Source organism: Cicer arietinum, chromosome 6, assembly GCF_000331145.2.
Source record: "Cicer arietinum cultivar CDC Frontier isolate Library 1 chromosome 6, Cicar.CDCFrontier_v2.0, whole genome shotgun sequence".
Taxonomy (NCBI): domain Eukaryota; kingdom Viridiplantae; phylum Streptophyta; class Magnoliopsida; order Fabales; family Fabaceae; genus Cicer; species Cicer arietinum.
The window spans coordinates 61,604,881-61,624,593 of NC_021165.2; the positions used below are offsets into that span (position 1 = coordinate 61,604,881).

At 33.5% G+C, this 19,713-nt stretch overlaps 3 protein-coding genes across 4 annotated transcripts; 2 read left to right on the plus strand and 1 right to left on the minus strand.

The window, feature by feature from the left end:
* Positions 1-2,163: 2,163 nt before the first annotated feature.
* Positions 2,164-11,578, minus strand: LOC101513194 (replication factor C subunit 1). Of its 2 annotated transcripts, none has more exons than XM_012717378.3 (22): positions 11,433-11,578; positions 11,177-11,287; positions 9,776-10,351; positions 9,627-9,694; positions 9,350-9,425; positions 9,213-9,274; positions 8,954-9,126; positions 8,693-8,820; positions 8,403-8,594; positions 8,197-8,318; positions 7,908-8,115; positions 6,949-7,002; positions 6,635-6,804; positions 5,675-5,765; positions 4,862-5,043; positions 4,728-4,767; positions 3,942-4,066; positions 3,452-3,524; positions 3,250-3,342; positions 2,917-3,166; positions 2,723-2,776; positions 2,164-2,608 (listed from the first exon to the last, which is right to left on the minus strand). In XM_012717378.3, the coding sequence occupies exons 1-22, from the start codon at positions 11,433-11,435 to the stop codon at positions 2,469-2,471; spliced, it is 2,991 nt and encodes a 996-aa protein (XP_012572832.1). In that variant the 5' UTR covers positions 11,436-11,578; the 3' UTR covers positions 2,164-2,468. The 2 variants fall into 2 exon arrangements, with proteins under 2 accessions (XP_012572832.1, XP_004506246.1); XM_004506189.4 differs by having other exon boundaries at positions 2,723-2,779.
* A 4,256-nt stretch (positions 11,579-15,834) lies between these two features.
* LOC101494926 (uncharacterized) lies at positions 15,835-17,136 on the plus strand. Its single transcript, XM_004506212.1, has one exon. It carries the CDS (start codon positions 15,835-15,837, stop codon positions 17,134-17,136), a length of 1,302 nt encoding a protein of 433 aa, XP_004506269.1.
* Positions 17,137-17,202: 66 nt separating this feature from the next.
* LOC101494613 (uncharacterized) lies at positions 17,203-19,311 on the plus strand. Its single transcript, XM_004506211.1, has 5 exons — positions 17,203-17,448; positions 17,592-18,133; positions 18,216-18,470; positions 18,598-18,688; positions 18,766-19,311. The coding sequence occupies exons 1-5, from the start codon at positions 17,203-17,205 to the stop codon at positions 19,309-19,311; spliced, it is 1,680 nt and encodes a 559-aa protein (XP_004506268.1).
* The last annotated feature ends 402 nt before the right edge of the window (positions 19,312-19,713 follow it).

Below are 19,713 nucleotides of genomic sequence, written 5' to 3' on the forward strand. Positions count from 1 at the left end.
TTCTCATCATTCTCTAATGATCTTTTTCCTTTTACTTTTTCATTATTTGTATCATTGTCTTCTGTTTTCTTTGATGATTTATCTTTTAAGGATTTTCCAAGTTTAAACATGTGTTTCTTCACATCATCATGTACAACATCACATGCAACAACGTTGAGCTATGTACCAACCAAATGGTGTTTCAGTATGTACACTCCTCCAATAATCTTTTTTCAACAATAATTGCATTTTATTTTTCTGGTTCCTCCATCAACAGATACACCATGTTTCCATGTTATATCAGTTATGCTTCCTTATGCCTTTTTCTGCACTCTAGGAGGTGTAAAACCATAACTGCAGGCAACAAATATGTAGACATGATTGAAATTGTGAGGCGGCAAGAGAAATTGCATATTGTAGCGAAGAGGATTGAGGAGAGTTTCATATATGAGATTGAGAATGGCTGGAGAGCTGAGAAGAATTTATAGAAGAAATAGAAGGATGGAATCTGAAATTGAATCATTTAATATAAGTATTAGAAATTGAAACAAATGCTTAAAACTAAGACTTGGAAAACGAGTAGGGCAGAATACGAAGGTGCCTATGAGGAATACGAAGGAGTAGAATAGGAGCAGAGAAGAGCATTGTCTCATGCGCATGTTGTTGGGTGCTGCTGCCTTCAAAACCTCATGCACTTGCCTTTTCTTTATGGGAAACAAACAGAATACGAAGGCAAAGAGGTGTGAACCCAGGCCAAAGCATGGGATTTACAACCGGGTCGAAACAACGTAAACGGATCAGAGCTTCGTGAAAAGACGCATCTTCTGCGTGAAGAGGCGTATCGTTCCCACACTTCCATGCGCTCATAGATCTAGGTCAAACAATGCTCTTTCTTTCGCTCTAACACTATTCATGCTGTAAAATGCGTAAGATCTTAGGATGTTACGCTTTAGAGCTCACTCCTAACAACCTTGATCTCAACACTCTACATAAACACATAAATCTGAATAATGAACTACTTGTCAAAAGAAATTTAATCAAAAGAAGAATATATTGATCATATCTTTGGAGATTGTTTGTGGACTCGTGAATTTTGGTTTCTTTTTTTTTTTTTTCCACATGATATTGTAGATCTAATTTTGTCCGTTTGTTATGGTATTTGATTTGTCCGTAATAAAATTTGTTTTCAAGATAAACAAACATGAATCTAAGACCTTACTCATAAGGCGTGGATGACAATTGAAGAACACAAAATTATGTGAACTCTCATGCATCGGTTGTCCCCAATCATCATTCAAATTCCTAATCCATTTAGTACAATTATTATAAACTGCTACACCATTTTATTTCCTATTCTTCCCGTTTAATTTGTCATGTGGAAAAGATTGTAAATGTTACACCCACAATTTAACTAAATTCGCTTAAATCTTTGCTAGGATTGTTTGGATTAAGGGTTAACCCTTCTTTTTTGTTTAGAGGATTAACTCCTTATATTGCTTTTTTTTTTACAACTTATATTGGAGTTTATTGTAGGAGTTTTGACTGCTCAATAATTTTTTTTTTCTTATATAGAAATTTCAGTTTTTTATCGGTTTTTTATAAATTAATGATTTATTTATATTTATTTTTGTAGAATGGTTTATTTATATTCTTATAATTTAACCAACTTTCTTTTTTATAAAAATGAACCATAACTAAATTTAATATTTAAATTTCAATAAGGGGTTTTTCGGCACTATTGTGTTTTTTTATCAGGTAAATATCATTTTAACTTATGAAAGTATAAGATGCATTTTATTTCTTAGAAAAAAAATTTAAACTAATCATTGAATCATCAAAATAGTTTTTAAAATATATAATTTACTGTCATAAAATCATCTGAAAGATATAATTTACTATCAAAATAGTTTATGGTCGTTATAACATTGAAGACTAAGCTGACTAATATTTTAACAATTCAATGATTAATTTAGATTTTCTTTCGAGTCAAAAACTAAAATGATAGTATTTTATAGTTTTAAGAACTAAAATGTGATTTATCCTTTTTTTGACAGTATTACTAGACAAAAGATTTAAGGCTTTGTACGACATCTTAGACAAATTGATGTTTCTAACAAAGTTAAAAAAAAAATTATTTATTTGTTATTGAACTCTAAAGTTTTTACTAGAAAATTCTCGTGAGAATACCACCCAACACTTAACACTAATCTCATACAACATTGCCTGTCTCATAATTGTACTATAAAACTGTAAAAAAAGATATTTAAGCTAGAGGTACTTTCATATGATCATATCACAAGGCATCAACTGCATTTAAGAAAAAAAGCCACAAGTAATACATTGGCTCATGTAATCCTTACTAGAAAATTTACCAAAAAAACAACTCAAAATTTGGAAAGACCTAACATCAATTACACGAATAGAAAAAGGATTCATATACAACTCTTCCAAATAGTGTCTCCAGAAAAGGCAAGTTGTTTAACGTTTCTTCACCTTTTTCTTTTTGCAGGAGCCTTTGACGTTTGAGCAACCTTCTGCGCAGATGCTGAAGCACCTTTACCTCTACCACCAGATGCCTTCTTGGAACTTGAATTTCCAGTTCCCTTCAATTCAAATTGTACGTGCATGGCTACACACAAATAGATAAAAAAAAATAGAATAAAAATCAACCAAGCTCTTCTATTTAAGGATAAATTAGCAAAAGTTTCAACAATCAACATGCTAAAGGAACATGACATCCTACCCTTTGAATTCAAACTTTGAAGTTCTGACTTCAGCTTCTCGCCAGTTGTGGCGTCTTCTATTTTGCATCATCATAAAATAATGCATAAGCAATCGATCAATGAAGAGTAACATAGTACTACAGAGCTCATTAGAGTCCAATGATTGTGGATCTGTTGTAATATATATGCAGACTAATAAATAAAAATAACTTACCTGACTCATCATTGTCAGAGGTGTTCTCTTCTTCACTCTCGTCCAAGGCGTCGCCACCATTACCTTGTTCCGTTCCTTCATCAGCTGGTTCTAAAATAGCAGCAATGCGCTTCTTAGGTGCCTTTTTAATACCAGGAAGATTAATTAGATCTGCAGCTCGAACCGTCCGAGTTTTGCTTTGCTCTTTGTATGCTTTTGTCAAGGCTGACTTAACGGCAGGCAGTATGCCATCTAGTGGATTAGGATGACCCTAATGAATAGAATATCAAAAAATTAACCTGAGGTTGAGATCACTTAGTGGTAAAGAGACAGCATTAAATATAGTTAAGGAACCTTGAATTTCGATAACTCTACTATAGTATCAAAGTCTTCCTGACTGATTGAGTATGTATTCATAAATTCCACAACTTTCTCAACAGCTTCGGCCTGATAATTTTTTTAAAAAAATAAGCCATGTGTGAATCAACTAAAATTCCAGATTTCAGCTTAAAACATTTCATAGGTTTAAACCAATAAGTCATAATGTATTTCTAACCTTAGGCAGGACTTTGAGAGGTTCTGTCAATTTTTTAAGAAGAAGACTAAGGTATTCCAAGCGAATAGTAACCCTGCAATATTTTGTGAAAGCACAATGAGTATACTAGAGAATGACGAAAGCACAATTAGTATACTAGACAATGACAAAAGCACAATGAGTCTACTGGACACATACTTCCATACCCTAATAGAGCATGTATAAACCACAACCAAATTACAACCAAGATTCTTAATATTGCGTAGTTGCTGACATTGACTTGTACGTTCAACACAACTAAAAATAAACATCACCGAAGTTTTGATAGCTGACCAAATTCACAGGGTTTCATGTTTCAACTGCAATTGGTTTCCATCCAAAATCATCAAGGGCTTACAATTTAATTGCACGTATTACAGAAGGATTCATAAAGTCATCAGATGAAATTAAACTCTTTGAACCAGGTGCGTGAGAAAAGGTGATAAAGTAAAAACATTGCATACATATTTACCTTCCCGAACTAGATTCACGAGATGCAAGAATGTGAACGTGCAGGTCATCCATAAGCCTCGTGTTTTTGCCCATTGTCGAGTTCTTCCCTAGCCACCCACCAAATCGGTTAAAATTTCGTTCTCCCTGCAGAAATAATGCCAGTTATGATGCAAAAGCTAAATATAATCAGATGAATTCAATGGAAAAGACCAGTAGAAACAAATGTCCCACGAAAGCCAATCACATATGACACTATTGTTCAGCATATGAAACCATTCATGAGACTTACTTCAGCTATTAATGTTCATAAATTCTTCTATATCTCTAACAACATATAACAGAACAAATGTCTCTCCTAGTCAAACTAATCCCCTGGGTATGACATTAATATAAAAACATTGTTAAAATATCTGAAATTTATCATCACACCATTATTCATGAAATATGTTTATTACATTATCGCAACAAATTTGTTTTCATATTTTCTTAGGTTCATGATTCGTTTCTTATATAATTAGACTTGAAAGTCTAGTATTGGTAAGCGCTATATCTTCTATTACAGCATCAAGCAGATCAATCACATAACCAGCAGTATAATTCTATTTGGATTCTATTTGGGTATTACTTTTTCCTCCCTCCATACCATAAAAGACTAACCCTATAACTTCAATACATATAATGCATTTAATTTAAAGACGCGTGTTAATATGACTTTTCTGAAACCCTGATCCCGAAAAGAAAAAATTAAGTGTCAGGGAAGAGATGATATAGTGCAATAGCTTGCACAGGACAAACTAGTTTTTACCTGTTCAAGTATTTCTCTTTGCCCATGTAATAATGAAGCACTGAAACAATGATAAGGAAAAAAGATGAACTAGTTGGAGAAAAATTCAATAAGGAAATTTCATTATTTTCAAGAGCAGTGACAAGGCTACATACGGAAGTATACATGATGCAACAGAACTAGTTTGAGATAGCTGCCACTGTCGATATCTGCGAATCTGTACATTCACTATATCCCCATCAGCAATAGACTCAGCAGCACGGGCAATCAGGTTCATGCGTTTTACGCCATTGTCATCCTTACCAGCCGAGCTTGGTCTATAATTAATATAATTTTCCTGCCATATGTAATTTCAAAAATAAAAATGAGGAATATTTGAAATATTCACGAAGTACACAACATCAAGTAAATCAGGGTTATACACAGTAATGAAAGTAAATCACTACTGCATGTGAAATCAGCATAAGCTATTTTTTATTATCATATTATTCCACAAATGAAAATTTCTCAACACTTACAACCCTGTGACATGATCGCATTAGTAAACACAAACACACAGGCCCAGTTACATTTTACAACTTTACCTTGAAGAAAATTCATGAAAAAAAAATATTGTGCAAGAATCAATTCATTCAATTGATAATATGGCAGGTTTTACATATTTTTTAAATATGGCAAATTCCAAAATATAATAACTGGCATGTTAAGTGGTGTTAATGCCATTTTAGTTTAAACCAAATCTAAGTTCAATCAGTTATTCTGTGATTTTTATGGACTAGATGTGGCCAATGCAGACATATCTGGTCAATTTGATTAAAAGATGAGAATCCAAAAATTTTTGAATATCAAAATTGAATAAGGTTAAAGCAAGGGTGGTATAACACGCTCGACCACTAAGTGTAAATGTCATCATATAATTGGCCTGCAGACAAAATGAGGCATAATAAATTGGACATGAATTAAAGCACCTGGATAAGAAGAGGAACAAGATCGGGATCACTCATGCTGAGATTAATCCTCTCGTCCATTTTCATCTTTCCAGCATTAAAACCAAAAAGCCTACAAAACAAGAAAAGTGTCATGAAATTAAATTCAGTAACAACCTTCTGGCCGGTTAATGCTTCAGATTTCAAATGATGGAATTATTGTCATGCAGAGCCCACCTAGAATAAAATCACTGATGAAATGAGTCAAATGACAACAAGTTCACAGATCTATAACTTATTGTTAACCTTATGAATGAAACTCAGGATCCTCAAATTCTGGTAATTGAAAATATTATCATTCCAAGGTGGCATCACCCAGAATGACAACTGTTGGTTCTGGAAGACAGAAGAGAGATATAGCTAAAACTATAACCATGTTTCCCTATTTTGGTTCCCGAAGCCCAAATCAATTGAGCCGTTAACTTCAACATACATTTACTAACCCTATTGTATATTTATACTACTTCAACTTGAAGGCCCACAGTCCACACAGCCTCCATGATTGAGTGACGTGTTTGCTTTGCATGGCTATGAACAAAAGTTATCAGAAAATCTAGCTACAATTACATGATATTTGATAACAAACCTAATTCTGTAAGAAAAATAAAAATCACAGAATGAAACTAAAATTTGGTTGAAAAGCACAGTGGAACTGCAATGTCATGAATGAAAGCACGAAATATTCAATTAATCGCATGTCACTTATTTTTACTAGCATATATAAGAGCAATCTGATAATATGATTTGACAGGCTACTGGGGGTCTGGGGCAAAAAAAAAAGGTTAATAAAATGAAATAATTCTAAAGGAGAAGAGAAGTATAATGTCAAACCAGCAATCACAAATAGTGAGAATAAAGATACACCAAATAAGAAATTAGAACTAGGAGTGTGACAATAAAGCATGGTTTAAGTCCAGTACTTAGATAATATGAATATCATACTTATCAACAGCTGTGAATGGTGAAATGTCTTCATCTTTTGCATTGGTAAGTAAGCGCTTCCTAATATCATCATAGTTGATAACTGACATGGAGAGGCCCATATATTGTAACTGGTTTAGAGCCATGCGCATATCTCCATTAACTCTTTCTGCTAATTCCTCAAGAGCAATCTAAAACAAACATGGCAACGGTTCTAGTTAACATTAATTTTTTAAAAATGTGAGACAGATGTAAATGATTCAAAGAAATTATGTATCCTCATAGCCCACAAAATTAAGCAGACTAAAACTCTCAGATATAAGTTAGAACTATACCTCATTAACTTGAAGCCCTTCGGCCTTTGCAACATCCATAAACTTCTTTGCCATCTAGCATAAATAATAATTTAGTTCTAAACTGCCAAATCTCAGCATGATTGTTTTAACATGTAAAGTTAAATGACGATATAAACTCAGGTTCACTTAAGGGTGACAGGACAGCCATGATGCTTCTAAGTCATCAAAGATGAAAACTCGGATCATTGAAAACTAATCCAAGGTCAAGATCATATGCAACACCAAAATATTAAAGATTCAAGAAAGTTACACATTAAACTTGACCAAAGTGGAAATCCAATATCATGAGACAGACAGAAAGACATGGAAGTTAATGTTTAAGTTTATGATATTCAAGAACTGAGTGAGTTCAATAAATAGAACGAAAAAAACACGTGTAAAATAAATCAAGTTGTTCAGTAGTCAAGTGATATAATGTGGTAGGGAGATATACTGTGGTTTGAAAGAACTGAGTGAGACATAGGGGATGGGATTGGGAGGTATAAGGTGTTGGATTTGATCCCCACCAGCTAACTAGTTAATAAATACCCACTAACTTAGGCTGTCAAAAAATGTAATGTAATGTAATGTGATCATGAAAGAGAGAATAATTATCAAAACGGTTTGTAAATTAAATATTAGCTTTGATGAAAATGGTATTTTGATCCCCAAGAAGTATCAAGCAATAACAACACTCATTTGTTCAAGTAACTGACGACATCAACTTTAATATGCTGAATATAAATAACCATAAATAATTTGGCGAGGTCATCCCAAATGTTTGTACAAGCAAGGGATCCCTATTGTTTTCAAGAGTTAAATAAACAGAACTTGAACAAATCGATATGATTCGGATGAAGAGAGAGAAACAAAAGGACCTAATTTAAATGAGTGATGATTTTAAATTTACATAAAAGAGAAACAATAACATCTAGCAGTGAGTGGTATGCAAGACAGACCTGTTGCTTTGTAGGCTTCCGATAACTAAGAAGCAAGCAGTAGTTCACTAGGCTTTTTAGTTTCTGGCTATAACGGTCATTGCAAATGCAGATAATAGGAATTTTTGATATCTTGATGCTAGCAATAAGATCAGCAACACCACCCCTATCACCAGCTGACATCCCATCAACCTCGTCCATAATGAGCACAGTTTTGGACAGCTTTGACCTGAAATTTACAATTTTAGAGAGTTAACAAGGTGTAAATTGTGGACTCACAAATTACATACTACGATAATGAATGACCAACCTATCCATATTAGTACCAAGGGCCTCATTGGTTACAAGTTCCTTGATAGAATTTGCATTGCTTCCACTAATTCCTTTTTCAATTTTGCTATCAGCTTTTCCACGGCTATCACTAGCATTTACCTTCAACACAAACATGCACACGAGAGAAAAATTAGGTTATGAAATATCTTTTCCACATACAAATTTAATAAGAAATGGCACCACCTCTATGGCTTGGAAACCCAGCTCCTGACACACCAGCTTCGCTGAAGTTGTTTTGCCTATACCAGGGGTTCCACTTAACAAGACGGCCTTTTTGGAAACAGGGTCATTCAGCTTTTTTCCTTGTTTTTTATTTCCCCCAGTATTAGAAAATTGCTCATGCCAACCTTTCAACCAATTTCGAAGCTGTGAAACCTACATTTAAGAAAAGGGAAAATGATGATTCATACCAAAGTATATACAACAAAATAAATTAACCACCGAAATATGGTAATTAAGACTAGTTATTATACAAGTGATTGATTCCCTATGATATCCTTTGGATTTGTAGGTCGATGTTTCTCTGTCCACATCAAATTAGACTGAACGGTTTTAGGCTTGGCCTTGGCTTGCTTGGAAGGTGAGCATGAAGACAAAGAAACTGCATTGGTTGATAAAGGAATACAGCTCAGAACATAAATAAATGAACACACTTAGATTGCAATAACTTTACTCTAAGAGCTACTGTACAAAGGGCAATCAAAGGACAACACAAAATGCCTTATAGGGTTTACCCTTTGTTTCTGCTTTCAGAGGACCTTTTGACTGGGCTGGCACTGCAACAGCCTGATTCACAGATTTCTTACATTCCTCTTGCGAAGGACCTTTTGCAGGTTTTGAGGTAGTTTTTGCAGGTTTTGAAGCCCGAATAATATCAAACAACCCATCCTCTGTGAGGAATGAAGTTCTATATAAATAGAAACAAGTGTTAGCAAAATGTGGAAACTCTAAAAATGCTTTGTAATATGTAAAAGAAAATATAAGAATGCCAACCCTAGCTCTTTTGCTTTTGCAGACTTCCTTCCCCCAATATCATCGTCACATAACAAATAATTCTGCAAACAAAGGATGTTAATTAAATACTGATTATGCAAAATTTAATTGCAACTGAGTAAAATGCATTATATAACTGTTTTCTTGCTGACTGATGTGGTGACACGACCACCATGGCGTTTAATCAAATCTTCTGCTTCTTCTCGTTCCAAACTGTAAATATGCAAAGGCAAAAAATATAAAGACTGAAGAGGTTGAAAATGATAAGAAATAGTTATGACGTAAGTACTGTACATGGAAAGAGAACCTAAACAAAGACAAAATAATAACTAAATAGAGAGAGTAAGAGATGAGGAAGCAATAATTTGTAAACCAAGTTCAGCTTCGTGCAAGTTCAAAGATTTCTGTGAATACCTGTCAAGCGTTCCACTGATTACAAAAGTTAAACCAGCTAAACAGTCAGGAGCACCTTCAGGGACTACCTGACACATGAAAGAAGTTTCAGTGCATTGACAAAGAAAATATTTTCAATTGATAGATCCAGATATTTGATAACTTTGAACCTTTTCTCCCTTGTGTGGAGGATCTTTTCTTTCACCGAAATTCATGAATCCCCCCCTACCACCCCCTCGGCCCCTCCCACCAGCTGCTTGTGTAGAGGCTCCTCTTCCACCACGACCCCTTCCACCAGATTTAGCAGACACAGCATTTTTCTCATCATCTTCATCACTTTCTTCCAAATCTGCAGACTTCTTGGGGATTCCCCGACCAACCCCTCGGCCTCTCCCACCAGTTGCTTGTGTTGATGCCCCTCTTCCACCACGACCCCTTCCACTAGATTTAATGGGAGACACATCGTCTTTCTCATTGTCTTCATCACTTTCTTCTAAATCTACAGATTTCTGGGGGATCCCCCTTCCAGACCCACTCTTCAATTTTTTTGTAGGAGTGGAACCAGCTAACTTCTTTTTATTTGTGGATGGAACAGAGTCATCTCCATCATCTTCCTCATTGCCTTTCATAGTCTTCCTTTTAGCAGGGAGTGCCCCCGTTTCTATCTCATCTTTTGGCTTCGGTTTATCTGTATTAAAATATTTGCTAGTTTTCCTCCTGCCCGAACTTGATTGACCTTCAGGTACCTAAAAAAGGAAATATTCTCCTTTACACTCACAAGTTTTCATATGTTGAAACTTGAAATACCCTAATAGTCCTAAGCCCTAATGACTAAAGAGAGACAATCAGTTCCTTGAATTGTGAAGCATCCTGATTAAACCCATTAAGCAATAGCATGGGAATTTTAATTAACAATAACCATTCTTATATGTCTCAGGCAAATCTATCTATTACCAGTAAGAAAACTGTGATTCACTCCACTCCTTTATTTAATTAACATGTGAACTTATCCAAACCTGTGTTGCAACAGGTGTTGTTACTGCTACTAGTTATTAAAAAGAGTGATGATATATGTTATGAAGAGGAACTGGCATGAAGTGCGGGTGTATTGTTTTTAAGAAAATAAAACACCATTACTAACATCTTTTACGGAAACCATATCAGGGTAAGTGTTAAAATGAGCCAAGTAAAAGTAGTTGTGCGTTTCGTTCTACAATTGTTTCGTAACAATCAGCATTTTTCTATTAAAAATGGGTAAATTTAGGTTGAAAAACAATTTCCACCAAATCATTACTTGTACATGCAAACAAACCCCTAAACAATAACCATCCAAAACCACATTTTGGTTCAGTGGCCAATGTAATTATGTAAACATGTCCAAAGAAAAAAATGCAAGAGAAAAAAAAAAACTCGCATTCTTCAAATTTCGTAAGCTTTTCATTCATGTCCTTTATAATAAAATCGATGAACTCTGAAACAAAATAAGCAATCTAACTTTACAGGCACATTGCATTTAGGGCAAAAAAGTACTCATGAAAATGAATTACTAAAAAAAACGTAATGCCACTAACCGTTTTGTCCGGGTCGGGTTTAACCGGAGAAGGCTTCTTGGGTTGATTGGAGTTAGCGGCGGCATTGTTAGTCTTTTCATGTGATTTCATGAACCACTTCCTTATATCACTCTGTAATTCGAAGATTTAAAGATTAAATAATAACTATAAAAAAAATAAAAAAACAAATACTAGATAAGAAATTAGAAAGAGGAAAATCGAAAGTTGTTGGTGAAGAAATGAAAAGAGAGAAGAAGCATGAAGAACCCTAAGATACCATTTGTGCGTAGTGGCGGGAGAACAGAAACAACTTTGTTGGAGCTGTGAGTGTAAGGAATATGGAACCTCACTCTTGCTCTCTAATTTTATTATTACTACTTTTTTTTTTTTTTTGACAAATACTTTCTCGTATTATTATTTTATTATATATAAATAAAATAAATTTGAACTTGTTCAGGAAGCTTTGGTGATGTGAGTTCTTTTCTCATCAAACTCAAAACAAAATCATTAATTAATGCATGAGTGATTAGTCAATAATGAGGGATCGCAAAACCACTCCATTTTGTATGGTTGGCCCATTTAATTTTATCATTTTAGATGGACTCATTTTGATATTTTTGAATTGAGTATTTATATTTGTTTGTTTAGTCTAGTTTTTCTTTTAAAATAGTTTATGTTTTTCACCTTTATTGATATAATAATAATAATTAAAATTTCATGGTTTTAAAATTTTGTTTAATTTATTTATTCGTTGTGAGTCACAAGCAATTGATCGAATATAAATTTAATTCAAAAAACATTAGAACAAGAGTGTGAACATGAACTTTGATGGATTAAACGAGGGATTGAGTTGATCTAGGTCGACAAATAATTTCTACTTCTTTTTTTTTATTTTTGTAAAATCTTATATTTTAAAAATTTAATCATGCTCTATATAAAGAGCTAAATTGTAATTTCAAAACATATCAAATTTTAAACAAATCCTAAATTTATATTTAAATAAATAAATATATGAATAAATATATGAATATATGAATTATATATAAATAAATAAATATATGAATTATATATCTTAATGATATTTTATTTTAAATATTAAATACATTTCTTTTTAAGATATTTAAACATATTAGTATCAATATTGTGATCAAAAATATTTACATCCGTATAACTTATGAGAATAAATTCATTTAATAATAATATATATCAAAAACGTATCAAAGAATTAAATTTATAAAATTCTAAAAATAGAAATAGTTTATTCATAAAATGAACTTGAAACATACATATAACAGCAACACAAATTCAAATAAGTAGAATTAAAACATAAAAGGGTTCACAAAAATTTGATATATTACATTGTTCATAACATTATCTAGGTTAGCAACGAGCAATTCAAACTTCCAGTTGTAAATTTAAGCACACCCAAATTATCAAACCTTAGTAGGCATTTAAGCACCTGTTCAGCATCGGTTTAAATGATTGTAATTATGTACAAATTTAGAGGTACACATATCTTGGAGATCAAAAGTTGATTAAATCTCCAAATATATAGATAAGGCATTTAACAAAAATAAAATCAATACTTTGGGAAGTTGGCTTTGAGTACAAGAAGACTGTCTCTATGTGAGTTCACTTATTTTGTTATACACAAGTGGTTTTGTAGTTTTCTAAAATTAATTCAAATTTCTAATTTTTGTCCAGAACCAATATTTAGAGGCCTAGAGTAACATTTTACATCGAGACATTTTTAAAAAATAACACTAGGCTTGTACAAATAAAATCAAGTTTTGTGAAGTTCAAAAGGTTTGAACAGACTAACAAAGATACGATGCTTTCATTTTAAGTAACTGAACTGGAAAAACATTTATAACTAATTTGTTATATTATATATTTGTAATTAAATTAATATTTTCTAAAATTTTGAGGTCTAAAACCCTAATTTGGGTTGTTTGATTCTTGGTCAACCATGTATTTGTTGTATGTAGTTTTATTTTAGAATTTGACTTTCTTAAAGTGGGAAGTTGGTAAAATAAATGAATCAATTATTGATATTATAACCATTTATGATTGGTCAGATATGTACACAAAATATCAATCATTAATTTAATGATTAATAGTTGATATCATTACAAGAAAACATTTGTATACCTACGGAAAATCATCCATGGATCTCAGTTATTGAGTAAATTATTTGATATCTACGAAATAAATTTGTTATTAAATCGTGAGTAAATTTGTTATGAATAAATTGATTTTTTTTAATTATATTCAACGGTTATTTTGTGGGTAAAATAAAATAAATAAATAAAGAATATGGGGTGAAGTTAAAAAAAATGCAATTCAAATTTATATTGTCGAAATTTCTTCGTAATTTTTTTTACCACAAATTCTTCATAGGTAAATGAAGATAATAGTTTTAATTGTTCCACGGATTGTCCGTGGGTAAAGTGAAAGTAAAGTTGTGTTTATTACTTTTTTTTTTTTTATAAGGTTTTTCTGTTGAGTTAAAAATCTCATCATTTTCACTTGACTAAAAAACCTAAATCATTCTCAGTTGACTAAAAATACTAAGACATTCTTACTTATCACTATACAACCCTAAACTAAAAACCCTTCCTTTTCTTGCAACCCAGATTACAACCTTGTTTCAAGCGAGATTATCGCTGCTCAGACCCCTTTGGCTATCGCTTCATCGTTCGTTCTCGTTTGCTCTCTCTAATTTGTTCTATTTTCATGATTATTTGTTGAATAAATGAAGGAAGAAATGATTTATTAATTGATTTGCAAACCCTAACACTACAAGAAAAGATTCATATACCTACGGAAAATTACCCACGGATGTCAGTTAGTGGATAAATTATATAATATCTATAGAAGAACCGTGAGTAAATTTGTTATTAAGTAATTTAATTTTTTTTAATTGGTTTCCACGGTTTGTCCGTAGGTAAAATAAAAAAAAATCCGTGGGTAAAATTAAAAAAAAAAGAAACTCAACTTGAAGTTGCCAAAATTTAATAGTATTTTTTGTTACCACTGATTATCCGTAGGTAATATCCGTGGGTAAATTGAAAGTATAGTTTTGTATATTACTTTGTTTTTTTTTTTAAAAAAAAGTTAAGGCATTTGTTAGAAGGCATTTCTGAGTTCAGTAAGCAAACAAAACCCTTCGCAATCAAACCCTTCAACGTCGTTCAAATCCTACGCAATCAACGTCGTTCAAACCCTTCGCAATCAACGCCGTTCGCAATCAATCAACGCCGTTCGTAATCAACGTCGTTCGCAAACAAACCCTTCATCGCAATCAACGTCGTTCGCAATCAATCAACGACGTTCACCGTTCGCCCTTGACCGCCACTTCAAATCACAAGTTCTGTCGTTCGTGTTCGCCCATTCTGCCACTTCAAATCAACGTCGTTCGCCCTATCTGTCGGTACCGTTTTTATTTTGCTTGGAATCTGATTTTTGTTTTGCTTTGGATATTGTTTGCTTGGATATTTTTGTTCCCAAATCAGTTGGTTCTGACAGGCTCCCAAATCAGCCGGTTCTGTTTTCAAAACATAGGCATAAAATGGTCATGTAAGGGTGTGATTATATCTGTTTCAAAATAAAAAATTTCATTTTTTGATGTCAATCGTTAAGTAACCACAAATAGGTTATAGGACGATAGACAAGTATTCAAATTTGGTGTGTAGTGTTTCGTTCTTCTAGCCTTGTGCAACTACTTGGTGCTCCAATTTTAATGTGCCAAGTGGGTAGTGGTAGTAAAGGTGGGAAAATCAGTTGAAAACGTGTCTGAATATCTGCAGCTTGAAATAGATAGCTTACTTTTAAGGGGTTTGTGCAGTATTATACATCACGTTCATGTGTTATTTATTTTATCTTCTCCTTTATTATGAATCTTTTATGCACATGAATGGAATGAGAGCTGATTGGAATTGGTTGCAATTGGTTGGAATATGTTCTTATTTGTTGCAAAAGGAATGTTAAGTTAGTTTAACAATTTTACAGCAATAACTTGTTATAGTTAGTTTGACAATTTAAGTTAGTTTGACAATGAGAGCTAAATTATCTGCAACTAATTTTACAGCAAATATCTGCATAACTATTTATAGTTAGTTTGACAATTAGTTTATGTTTGGAGAACATTATTTTCAATTTGAACTTTGAGTAATAACTTGTTTGAGGTTTGTATAGGTATCCTATTTGATATGTAAAATTAACTTATAAGGGGTTTGTGCATATTATACATCACGTTCATGTGTTATTTATTTTATCTTCTCTTTTATTATGAATCTTTTATGCACATGAATGGAATGAGAGCTGATTGGAATTGGTTGCAATTGGTTGGAATGTGTTCTTATTTGTTCTTATTTATTGCAAAAGGAATGTTAAGTTAGTTTGACAATTTTACAGCAATAACTTGTTATAGTTAGTTTGACAATTTAAGTTAGTTTGACAATGAGAGCTAAATTATCTGCAACTAATTTTACAGCAAATATCTGCATAACTATTTATAGTTAGTTTGACAATTAGTTTATGTTTGGAGAACATTATTTTCAATTTGAACTTTGAGTAATAACTTGTTTGAGGTTTGTATAGGTATCCTATTTGATATGTAAAATTACATTCTGTTCACAGTTTCATCGCTCCTCATTTATTTGTCTGTCCTTCAAAATATGGATGGCTACCATCCATATCGTAGTTGGGTATATGATAAACTTTATGTTCAACGAAGGGGGTTGAAACCAGCCTTCGCAAAAGGTGTTGAAGAGTTTACAACAAAGGCAATAAGTCGAAATCAATTTGTAAAAGATGGTGGCATCAGATGTCCTTGTCACAATTGCATGTGTAGCGGTATATTGTCTGCAAGTGAAGTCAAACTTCACTTGTATAGGTTTGGGTTCCAACCAAATTATTGGTATTGGACTGAGCATGGTGAAGAAGCCCCACATATTGACCCAGAAAATATTCCAAGTAGTAGTGGAAATATTGATAACGATGATCCGTTTACGTTAATGCAACATATGGTCGATGATGCATTTGGTCCTACGTATGACTTCCAAAATATGGGTGATGAAGGCAACGAGGAAGAGAATAATGAAGAGCCCCCAAATGATGATGTTCAAGACTTTTATGATTTGTTAACTGCTGCAAACAAACCCTTATATGAGGGGGCTTCTGATTCAAAACTTTCAATATGCGTGAAACTTTTAGCTTGCAAATCAAATTGGAATGTTCCACAGAAATGTCTTGATTTCTTTGCAAGCATGCTTGTAGATGTGTGTCCTTTTAAGGATTCACTTCCAAAAAAAATTTACCAAGCGAAAAAATTGGTGATAATGCTAGGATTGAAGTTTGAGAAAATTGATTGTTGTGTTAAAGGGTGCATGTTGTACTACAAAGACAATAGTGCAGATATAGAGTGTAGGTTTTGCCATGAACCTCGATATATTCCTCGTAAGCCTGAGATAGGTATCCATAAAGACATTCCAGTTAAGAGGGTGTTCTATATGCCGATCACTCCATGGTTAAAAAGATTGTATGCATCAACAGAAACTGTTGCCCAAATGAGATGGCATCAACATAATAGATCGAGTTCAGGCAGTTTACGTCATCCATCAGATGGGGAAGCTTGGAACCATTTTGATGCAAAGTATCCAAACTTCGCAAATGAACCAAGAAATGTAAGGCTTGGTTTATGTTCTGATGGCTTCACGCCATACATTCAGGCCTCTTCAACCCCATATTCTTGTTGGCCTGTTGTTGTGACCCCGTATAATCTCCCGCCCGAAATGTGCATGACTAAACCATTCATGTTTTTGACTTGTCTCATACCTGGACCATCTAACCCAAAAGCAAACATTGATGTATATTTACAACCGTTAATAGATGAGCTTAAACAGTTGTGGAGTGAAGGGGCTTTGACTTATGATATTTCCATGAAACAAAATTTTGTAATGAGAGCAACCATAATGTGAACAATTAATGATTTTCCTGCTTATGGCATGTTATCTGGATGGAGTACCCAAGGTAAGTTGGCATGTATGGTGTGTATGGATGGAAATAAGGCTTTTACCTTAAAATACGGTGGCAAAAATCCATGGTTTGATTGTCATCGTCGTTTCTTACCTCATAATCATGCATTTAGAAGAAGTAAAAAAGGGTTCACTAAAAATAGGGTTGTGAAAGATGAACCTCCTCCAATATTGACCGGTGAAGAAGTTTGGGGTTGGGTTCACAATATTCCACGAGTGATAGATAATGCACATTCTAAATTGTCTGGATATGGAGTTAGCCATAATTGGACTAAACGAAGCATATTTTGGGATCTTCTATACTGGAAAGATAATTTATTAAGGCATAATTTAGATGTCATGCACATAGAAAAAAAAACTTCTTTGATAATGTGTTTAACACTGTCATGAATGTTAAGAACAAGACTAAGGACAATGAAAAAGCACGAATGGACTTGGCCATCATTTGCCAACGTAGCGACTTGGAGTTGGTTCCACATAACCATGGAAAAATGACAAAACCTAAGGCAAATTATTGTCTTACGTCTAATGAGACAAAGAATGTTTGTAAATGGATAAAGGAGCTTAAGATGCCAGATGGGTATGCTTCTAACTTGGCAAGATGTGCAGATGTTAATATAGGACAAATGAATTGGATGAAAAGCCACGATTGTCGCGTATTTGTGGAGTGTTTGCTTCCATTTGCATTTAGTTCACTGCCTGACCATGTGTGGAAACCATTAACAGAATTAAGTCAATTCTTTAAAGGCTTGTGCAACAATACCTTAAGACACGATGAATTGGTCAAATTGGGTGAAAATATTCCATTCATCATATGCAAACTTGAAAGAATCTTTCCACCAGGATTCTTTGATTCAATGGAACATCTTCCAATTCACCTACTGTATGAGGCAAAACTTGGTGGTCCAGTTCAATATCGATGGATATATACATTTGAAAGGTATTTTATATTCACCATTAAGGATTTCATTTTTTTTCAAGATATTTTCACATTTATTAAGTTATTGCTCTCACTTTTCCAGAAAGATGGGTGATTTTAAGCGCACAGTGAAAAACAAGGCTAGAGTGGAAAGCTCAATATGTATGTCATACTTACATCGAGAGACAACATATTTTTGTTCCCACTATTTCAAAACAATCTCTTTGTTTGATAGAAGCCCGCGTAATGAAGGTGCAAAATTAAATGATGCTGTCACGACAACACTATCAATTAGCAATCAATTAGGACGTCCTAGTGGGAAGGCTCAAACTCATTGGTTAAGTGATGCTGAAAGAAGGTCTGCACATGTACACATCCTCATCAATTGCAACGAGGTCAAGCCATATATTGAGTAAGAAGTCTGTAAGCACTCACCCCACATAACTACCAAATACTTGTAATAACACTTCTCTCATTATTGACAGCGCCTTTTTGCACTCTAATTCCATTATTGAAGACGATCCTATATCTCAAACACGTATACATGGAGAATTCCCAGAATGGTTTCGTGCGTATGTAAGTGATTTATTGAAGTTTGATGCAAATAAATTAGAACTTCTCACCTAACTATTGTGAATATCATGTTTGTATAGGCCAGTGACAAGGAAAATGGTGTGACTGACCCTAACTTGTTATCATTAGCTTGGGGTCCTGACTCAATGGTCAAAACATGGCACAAGTATTACATTAATGGATACAAATTTCACACAAAAACTTGGTCTCAGGGTAAGAAAACCATAAGTAGTGGAGTTTATGTGAAAGGGGTTACTGGAGGATGGGAAGATGATTTCTATGGAGTTATCCAACATATCTTTGAGTTGGAGTATTACAAATTGCCTCACAAGGTAGCCTTGTTTTATTGCCAATGGTTTGATCCTAGACGAAATAGAGAAACCAAAGTTCATCCGCAATATGATATTGTAGATATCAAGATGAATCGGAAATATGATCTCTATGATCCCTTCATAATTGCACAAAAAGCTAGACAAGTGTATTATGTACCTTATCCTGAAATGCGAACTGATAAGCGTCACCGATCTGCCGTTATCAAAACAAAGCCTACGGGTCATGTAGAGGTGGACGAAGTCGATGAGGACTGCCATATCAAGATGAAGATATGGCACATGTTGAACAATTAACTGAAATTGAAGAAATGGTTGGCTTGCACAATGAAACACATAGTGATGCAGAAGTCAATGTAACGTTTGTTCCAAATATTCCAATTGATAATGATGTGATATGGATGATAAAGATGGGGATGATTCTTCAATTGACGTTTGAATTTTTCGTAAGTATAAATAGTAGTTGATTATTTGTTTAAATCTTCATATTCTACCTTTTTATCTATTAGTTTTACATCTTGAATTGTTGATTGTTTGTTTGAATTGTGTGTGTGCTAATTGTTTTTATTCATCTTATTCTTTATAGATGACTTCAAAAGAAAAGATTAGACTCAAGCTTCCATTCAAGAAAAATCGCATCATTTTACCGCATAAGGTAACTCAAGCAGCTCAGCAGGTACAAGCAACAGTTGATCAATT